Source organism: Prosopis cineraria, unplaced genomic scaffold (assembly GCF_029017545.1).
Source record: "Prosopis cineraria cultivar Desert tree isolate PC_DT_omini unplaced genomic scaffold, ASM2901754v1 PC4, whole genome shotgun sequence".
NCBI lineage: Eukaryota > Viridiplantae > Streptophyta > Magnoliopsida > Fabales > Fabaceae > Prosopis > Prosopis cineraria.
The window spans coordinates 11,945,115-11,954,472 of NW_026555335.1; the positions used below are offsets into that span (position 1 = coordinate 11,945,115).

General features: G+C 31.9%; 2 protein-coding genes across 9 annotated transcripts in view; both read right to left on the bottom strand.

Annotated features, from left to right (window-relative positions):
- Nucleotides 1-356, bottom strand: part of LOC129308127 (probable small nuclear ribonucleoprotein F) — a 21,338-nt gene extending 20,982 nt beyond the window's left edge. The window contains exon 1 of the mRNA XM_054949155.1: nt 264-356. Within this exon, the coding sequence (XP_054805130.1) occupies nt 264-269 (6 nt within the window). The 5' untranslated portion in view covers nt 270-356. The remainder of the gene's footprint in view (nt 1-263) is intronic.
- A 4,021-nt stretch (nt 357-4,377) lies between these two features.
- On the bottom strand, nt 4,378-9,358 carry LOC129308126 (uncharacterized). Of its 8 annotated transcripts, XR_008592546.1 has the most exons (8): nt 9,249-9,358; nt 8,098-8,187; nt 6,784-6,888; nt 6,607-6,669; nt 5,576-6,536; nt 4,949-5,480; nt 4,524-4,828; nt 4,378-4,419 (listed from the first exon to the last, which is right to left on the bottom strand). XR_008592546.1 is itself a non-coding variant. In XM_054949153.1 (7 exons), the coding sequence occupies exons 1-5, from the start codon at nt 9,271-9,273 to the stop codon at nt 6,454-6,456; spliced, it is 363 nt and encodes a 120-aa protein (XP_054805128.1). In that variant the 5' UTR covers nt 9,274-9,358; the 3' UTR covers nt 4,378-4,828; nt 4,949-5,480; nt 5,576-6,453. The 8 variants fall into 8 exon arrangements, 3 of the variants coding, with proteins under 3 accessions (XP_054805128.1, XP_054805127.1, XP_054805126.1); XR_008592550.1 differs by lacking the exon at nt 4,524-4,828; XR_008592548.1 differs by lacking the exon at nt 9,249-9,358 and adding an exon at nt 8,558-8,848 and having other exon boundaries at nt 4,378-4,828; nt 6,784-6,885.

Here is a 9,358-nt window from a genome sequence, read left to right on the forward strand (position 1 = left end):
TATTTAGGGATAGTTGAAGAAAGTCTCCAAATAAATACTATGTGGAGCAATTTTTCACAAAACATCACGAGCCCGACCAACGGGACATGCAAAGGCCAACATCAAAGACTCCATATAACCAAAGACGCAGCCAAACGGGATCGCAACAGACAACGGAAATGATAAATTTCCACGGAGGTCTTGACCAGAAGACATTGCTGGAAAGGGTGCATCAAAACAACGATTGCTACTTAGGAAAATACAGAAAGTAAGGAAATACTCACAGCCATTAGAGAGGAGGGCGATGCGGCAACGCTTGATGGACTTGATGAGGGTTTTGGTTTGGGAGCTTTGTTAGGGTTTATTTGGTGGAGAAATCAGAGGGTGCACAACAGCCAGCGTGTAATTTAAGAAAAAAAAAAAAAAAAAGGTGGCCACGGTACTTGAATAAACATGAGGGCGTTTCAAGGAAAAAGGAAAGAAAGAAGGACGTTTGGATGAGAAATTATTAAAATGTCCTTCTCATTAAATATAAAAAAATACAATGGTTCCTAAATGTGGGACTACGGGCCAACCTGACTCATATGAATTAATTTATATAAATTAAAAGAAATATAAGTTGTATTAGGTTCAATTCATTTTTCTATGGGTTGAAAAAATCTCAACTTAACTCATCTCTTAAAAATTGGCTGGCTAAATGAGCCAACCCTCCAACCCATTTTTTAATTTATTTTTTATGAGTTTTTTTTTTTAAAATACACCTAAATAATAAGTTTTAATTTAATCCTTTTTCATGATTCATTTTACATATACAAAAATTTAATTTATAATATTGTACAAAAATATATAAATTAATATAGCTAAATAAAACTATGCTTATTATGGTTTATATCCACAAAATTTTCTTCTTTTTTAATTTTTTAAAATAATAGGGTTAACCGGCCAACTAACCCATTAGGTTAACCCATATAATTCACAGGGTTATATGATTCAAGTAAAAAAAAAAAAACTCATTTTTATTTAGATCAATTTTTTTTTAACTCAACCGACCTTTATGATCAATTATTTGAGTCAACTCATATAACCTGAGTCATCTTCCTCCCTTTAGCAATTCCCCACACTAATGAACTAAGTATATTGTGACATGCTCTGTCCTATTTGCTTTTTACTACATATAGTGAGAGAAAGCCATGTCAATCAATCGTTATTTCCTTTTGGCCGAAAACTCAATCATATTTTTCTAGCAAAAAAAAAAAATTCATCATATTTTCACACATTACTTTCATTTTTTATTCAACTATTTGCTGTAATATATCTTCAATTGTCTTCTTGTTTCTTCAAGACCTCAACATCTTTGAATTTTGAAAAGTCTTCATGAAGAAAATTTTGAACAATTAACTTCTACATTTTGCAAAAGTCTTCAATAACATTTTTTTTTTGGAATGGAAAGAAAATATAAAGGAGAGAAAATGGAGAAAAAATATATTAAAAAAGACATTATTCATTCTGTTTTCTCCTAATTTTCACCATGATGGAAGAAAACCTAAAGGAAAAGCTTTATGTTAGGGAAGGGAAACATTTTTTTCTTCTACTTTTCTCCAATATTTTACTCTTATCCCTATTTTCTTCTCATTCAAATGAAGGGTAAGAGTTTTAAATTTTCTTTAAGAGTTTTCATTAATCTTTAAATGTCTTCAACATATCTTTAATAAAAATTTCTGCAAAAGCTTCAATTATCTTCCACCTTTATTTAAAATTCAAAAGTTCTCATAAATCTTTAAAAGTTTTTAATTTTTTTCAGAGCCTTCATTGATATTCAAAAGTCTTTAATGTATTCAGGAAATGGTTTACAAGTAGCTTCAATTATCTTCTATATTTTTTCAATAATCTTACACCTTCTAAACGCTATTACTTTTTTTTATAAAAATTATTAAATCAATGCTTATTTAATGTTTAACTTCTAATAATTTTTATTATTATGCACATCGCATGGCTGTAAAATCTAGGATTATTGCTAAGTGGCAATTTATATAACCAAGCTTAATAAGGGTGTGAGCGGTAGGGATTTAGTTCTTCGAGCAAATAGTTAGATGTTCTTTGTACATGGAAAAAAAAATTCTAATTGAGAGGACTCTACTATTTAATGTCAAACTTGAATAAATTAATATTATTGTACAAACATTATTTTTGGAGCAAAATAATTGTACTAAACATTTGATTATCGAAGAATGTGTTGAATGTCAATAATAAAATTTTGCTGAGAAAGAAGAAGCTTAACAGATTGGGAAGAAGTTTTGTCATTGGCATCATCATCTATTTAAGGATAAGGGGAGCTTTGCAAGCACGAGGAAAGGATAGCAAGAGATGTCTCTCGTGAATGGCAAGGTTCAAAAGGGTAACCAAAGGAGAGCATAAATGAATGACATTAGAATTACAAAATTATACTTGATCCAGCTTAATTAGAAGTCTCGAGTTCAAGCCCTAAGGAGGCAACAATGATTAAATTCTCAGTGGCCAGTATGTTCTTCGAAAAGATGCCTATAATTTACTAACTGAATTAGTTTAGGTCAAAGACTTGAAATATCATAGTAATAAGAGAGAAAAAAATAGAGGGAGAATTAGACATTGTCACAAAGGTAATGGTCAACCAAGTAGTTTGCTCACTACTAGGTACACATATGTGAAGAATGCCAATGAAAGTGTTATAAGAAAGAGGAATCGAAGTGGTCTTATGTAATAACTAAGAGCATTGAGTATTAGACATAGATCTCCTAATTGAGCTAACATGAAAATAATTTCATATTGGTGGCACCATATATGGAGATTGTGAGACATAAAATGTCCTAATGGAACCCACAACGATTAAGATTGATGCTTGTCCAATAATCCAAATCACTTGGCATGGTTAATCTAGCAGCAAACAAGGTTGTTATTCTAAGAGTTGAAACTATTATTAAAGTGTCAATTCTATATTTGTACTGTTTGGTTATGGATTCCTTTTTCTTCACTTTAGTTTGTGTGTTTTTGAAAGTGAATCTCATCATCATGATGTTTTGAGGCATACTAGTTCATTGCAACACAATCATGTAAGTCACTGGAAATATACGTTTGGATTTTGTTGCATTCAAACATATTTGTGCCAAAGATGGATTTTGCATTCAAACTTATTTGTGCTAAAGATGGATTTTAGTCAAGCCATAGGTCCGCAGTGTTTAAAGTTGTTTGGTTTTGTTGGCTTAGCAAAGCAAGATCAATTCTTTTATCTTGTGTAAAGGCATGCACAATTTTAAGGACTTATCGTCTTTTGCATGCTTCAATCTTATTTTATTAGCTTATATGTCACTTTCATTCTTCTTTGAAGTTTGCTTTTATTCTAGTCCTCTCAGTGTGTTTCTTTATTCTTTGATCATATTATGATTTTTGTTTTTCCTAATTATAAATGAGAGAATACTATTTAATAGCTACCATGGTCAAATGTGACAAGCCAGGACCATGAATATCCAAAAAGGCTATTAATGTGAGCTAATTTGAGATTGAAGATCCAGGATATGAAGTTAATAGAAGGAAATAAGGGTATTATAACCTATTCTTTATTTTAAAGAGAAAAACGCTTATTAGTTACCAAGTCTGATGCCATACTGGTTTAAACCTTATGAAATATTAGTGCTACTGAATGTAACAATTTTAGAGCGATCAATTCTTTACTTTATATAGGGTTTTGTTCATTTAATCCATTTTGTATTTGTTTTTAGTGGCCACCGATCTAGCAAATACCATTTGTAGACTTTGACACATGGTGTGTGTTCTCATAAATCAGTTTAGCATGATAGCTGTATCTAGCTTTTAATTGATCACATCTTGATATGTGGGTTATTTATGACAAACCATCCTATGTAGAGTTCCACACTTACTCTAGAAATTGCTCACAGTTGTCAAAATACACAACCCTTGCACAGCACACAATGATCAAAGCCTTCCTACTAACTAATCCTTATACATAAGACACACACAAGATTAATTATTAATTACAAACCATATATACATTACCAACTATCATGTACAACAAGTCCTATTATGACACAATAGTACAGATGAATAAGTATAACATAATATATAAAGGACAATAGACAAGTAAATATATTTGATCCTTAACACGTGTGATTCTTCATTTCCTATAGATAATCACACATCCTTCAACTAGATCAAAGGGTGTTAGAAGTTAAGCACTAGAACCTTTGGGGTTGGCATCACTTTTTGCTTCAGCTATCTTTGCAAGGAGAAGAAAAGGATAATAGGAAATATATCTAATGAATGGTATAGTTGAAGAGGACGGCAGCCAAAAGAGGGTGTACAAGAACACAACTATGAGGATCAAAACCACACTCAACACCAAGAAGGTAGTAGCCAACCAGCTAAGTTTGCTCACTATAAGGTATACACCTGCCAAAAATGCCAAAGATAGTGTTGTCAAAGAAATACCTAGGACTGGCATTGCACAGTTCAGAGCAAAAAGCATCAAATGGAGATCATCTAAACGAGCTCACATGAGAATTATAGTTGTAATAATAGCCCCAAATACAGAGATGGTGAGGGAGAGAATGAACAAATGGAACATGACATGATTCAGCATAACAGCTGTTCCTTGATCCACGTCACCCGGCATAGCAAACCCAGTAGCAAAGGATGCTGTTATTATAAGGGTTGAAACCAATATCAAAGTGTCAATTCTGTCTTTATATTGTTCGGTGCTAGGAGATTCTTTTTCTTCACTAGCTTTTGCGTCATTTGAAAGCAACCTAGAAGAACTTCGAGGTGTACTAGTAGATTGCAACGCACTCCATGTAAGTCGCTACAAATAATTAAACACATTTATTTTTGTTATAACAAAAGATTTTTATTAAATCTTTAAAGAAGAATCATGATTTTGACTTAAAAAATTGAACTTGTTAAATTATGAACAATAACTTACCTGTGTAAGGGATGGATTTTTGTCATGCCTTAAGTCAGCAATATCTTGAGCTGTTTGGTTTTCTTGGTTAAGTATAGCAAGATTGACTCTATTGTCCCAAGTCAACCAATGCACAATTTTAGGGTGCCAGTGAAGGGTGGCCAAATGTAAAGGAGTATTCCCATTATTATCCTTCTGGTTTATCATAACCTCAAGCTTAGGATGTTGGAGGATGTACCTAACTACCTCATATTTCCACTTTTAGCAGTAATATGGAGCAAATTTTGGCCATTTTTGTCTAGCATCTCTGTGGGATCTGGGTAGTATTTTAGTAGCTCTTTAACTACTTTTAAGTGACCTTTACTACATGCCAAATGAATAGGAAAGAAGCCATTATTGTCCCTTTCCATGATGCATGAAGAACATTTCTTTACCAAGTAGGAAACACCTTTATAGTACCCCATAAAGGCTGCCTGATGAAGAGGAAGCTTCCCTTCTTCATTTCTCAAGTGTATCCAATTTGGTTTCTTACTCAAAATGGCATGCAACATATCTGTGATAGACAAAAAATAATAATTAAGATTTAACAAATGAATAATATTTCAGTAATATAGTAAAGAAACAAATCCTTGAGTTAGTGACAACTACCCATATTTCTCTTGATGAGTGCTGGAACAAAGGGAGATTTTCCTTAAGGCTTTAAGTCATATTGGATGCAGAGATCCAATAGTTGATCAACAACTTCCTTACAACCAACCTCAATGGCCACGTACAATAATGATTTCCCTTCGTTGTTGACTATAAATGCTGCTAGTTGATTAACAATTCCCTTGAAATCAGCCTCAAGCTCTGAACCATCCTTAATGAAAGGGGCTTCAAAGGCGTGGAAAATATTAGCCCCATTATGGGCATTGACCATAAATGCCTCATGAACAAATGTGTTTCCTTGTTTATTTCGTAAAAGTGAGAGACATTAAGAGCATCATTTGCAAAGTAGATTGATCTTGCTGATGACCATCTGTTTCACGTCTCACAAAAGGCAACCAAGAATTCAAGAGGAATTGAATGGTAGAGCCATGGCCTGCTCTTGCAGCAACATGTAATGCAGTATTATAGTTGTTGTTGGTGACTGTGAAAAGATAGGGAGCTTGTTGAGCTACCTTCTCTACCATTGCGTTATTTCCATAAGCAGCTGCTAAATGTAGGACTGTATTCCCTAAAGGAGTATGTTGCTTATAAATTGCATTATCAGTTACAATGAAATCTTTGTTTGAAGTGGCAACATTGGAATCCATGGAAACATATGCTGCTGTAATCATGTTCAAGTCTTTGTTGGGTCTATGTTCATACTCTGTTAACTTGTGCTTCAAACCTGATGATGAAATTTCCATCCCTCTTGAGAATCTCACCACTCGCATTTGAATGTCCCCTGTTACTTCTCTTGGAGCTAGAGGCATATCTTCCTCATCAATATATTCACTTTCTCTATTATTGTTTGACTTTAACTTGAATGCTCTCCCTCTTCCTTAGACTCCATGGCTTTGCTCGAACACAATTGTTACTCCAGATGGTTCACTTGATGATGAGAAGACATATTTCCAGTTGGAATCTAGAAAACATTATGATATGTTAATAGTTCATTCTATAATGGCAAAGCATAGTGATGAAAATTCACATACCACAATATATTTCAGTATTAGATTCACTGGGCCATGAGAAGAAAACATACCCTCGAACGAAACCTGATAGGTTTGCTTGAAATTAGATTTTATGTGAAGCAAGTTACGTGTAGAAAGCAAGAATTTTAATTAATTCATTTCGAGTGATAGTAAAGCAAAGGAATGAGAATGGCATACCCTTTTGATTTTCATTTTCAGTAATGGTTCTAGAATATCTTATCTCCAGTTCGTGTTCTGTTCGATCCTCTTTCATCTCAGGTACAAGCCAAGTTATTCCATCTTCTCCTCAATCAAAAAAGCAAATAAATTAATTATATGTTATATACTTCGTAGAATTTTCATGTTAAATATTATGTATCATAATTTACAAATACTTCATTTCAATCTTATTTGTCATACTGGAAAACAATATAATTAATTTTCTCTAATGTGTGTTTGGTTTGGATTAATAAAAATTTAGATTTGAACCAAATCCTTAATTTGGATATGACAAAATTTATGAATTTGAAAATCTAAATCTAAATTTATTTTTTATTATATATTTTTGTAATTTTAAATTTATTCTACACTTTAGTCATTTTAAATTTTTTGTTATATTTATATTTTCACTATAGATGCCTCTATCATTCTTGTGTTTTTTTTTTGTCTTTCACTATCGCCTCTCGTTAATTGAAAATTAAAAGTAAATTCATCACTCCTAATTTTCTATTTTTGTTTCAAATTTTAACTCATTTCTTTTCTTTATTAAAACTTTTTTGAACTATCCCAATAAAGAATTTTAAATACATAAATTTTAAATATAAAATTTAAAATATGAGATTTTAAATTTAAAAATCAAATTTAAATTCATTTATCCAAATGCTACCTAAAGTCATTTTAAGCAATATTAAAAAATCATAAGAATAAATATATATGAAATAAAGTTGCACATATCTTAATCTATTAGTGGAAAATATAAAAAGCATACTAGACATAAAATATAATGAGACAATGAGTGTTAGGTCCTGCTTAAATTTTTTCAAAAATAAATTATAAATATCAATTTAAATAGTTACATTTGATATTTAAACATTTATTTATAATTAAAAATTTTTAGATTTTTAATTATTTTGATTGATATTTTTAACTCAATTTAATGTTTTGGGATTTAATTATTATTCTTCCAACTATAATTAAGTTTTTCATAAAAATCTAGTTGTTTGGGGCTTTTGAAATTCGAAATTTGCATTTTAATCGTAACAAAACTAAAATATATCTCTATTCTCTTCTCTAAATTAAACAAGAGATCAGTAAAATCCCTCTTCTCCCTGTCCATTAAACTATAAAGTATAAACAAACCCTTGTCCAATTGCTCTATTGACAGGAAGAAAATCAATATCCTAAAAAAAAAAACATTTAAGTTAAGAATATCCAATGAGTTGATATAAATTAAAAGAAGAATACAACAGAAACAGACATGGAAGAAAATGGCCAAGAGTTGGAAGCACTTACTGCTGTCTGGCCTTTGTAATTCCATCTGCGGAATCGGTGATGACCCTTTCACTTTGTGGGCTCTTTGTTCCTTTCTTACAAATGCCAATTCTGAAATCATATCACATCGTCAAAAGATACTTTAGTTATAAAGCATTATATTATTTTATCATGATAAAAATAATTACGAAACATTGATATCAATATTAAATGTATTTTAATTTAAAATAAAGCTATGTACATATATTAAAAACATTTAATTAGTTGACTAAAAGAAGCAGAGCACTCCTCCAGCAGTGATAGGAACCCAAACCAGACAAACAAGCGGCTTGTTTTGGCCATTTAAAGTTACTATTAACTGTTCTATGAACGGATTGAGCCGTTTTGAATTGGAGACCAAGCAGGGTTGGATAGATGGGGTTTTGATTGAACTAAAGAGAAAAAAAGGGGAAGAAGCATCAGCAAAAATCCCAGAACCTACCTTGTCGATTGAAAAGCTTGGAGACGAAACTGAAAAAGATGATCGAAATGAAAACTGGAGAACCTGCTACGACCTTGGAAACCAAAAGTATTTATCCGGTTCCGGTGGATTCAGGAGTGAAGACGACGAAAGAAGAAACAAAATGAAGGACGTGATGGAAATGAAACCCAAACGAAAACGTAACATATTTGAAAAGCCAAAGGCCCAAACCTAGTCTGTCAATGACTCAATCATCATGTGGGGGTGAGAGAGAGAGAGAGGGGAGCAAGGGAATGAGTGCTGTGAAAGCAAACATTGACAAATATCACAGTATGGAAAATATTTAAATATAAATATTCATAAATTTTTATTTTAACCTCAATTTACAAACCTTAATTTATTATAATCCCAGTTGGAAATTTTTATCCGAGAAAATAGAAGAAGGATAAAGGGATTAGGGAAGAAGCTTCTTCTTCCTTTGTTTGACCAATAGTAAGAAGAGGGAAGCTTCTCCCTATTAAATGTATTATTCTTAAAACCATTTTCTTTTTCTTGTAACTCTTTGTTTTTTGCTCATTGGAAATTATGAAAATGTAAAATTCAAAAAAATTATTTTTTTATACAAATTGATTTATAAAAAGAACAATAAATTTTTTTAGGATGTGATTAATATATAAACCTTGAAGAAGCTAAGTATAGATGCGGCACTCACCGGCGTGTGACCACTGCGATTCCATTTGCGGAATGAGCGATGAACCTTCAACGTACCTCTGCGTCTGCGTTTCCAGTGTGAGACTGAAAGACCTTCACGAGGCTCCTTTA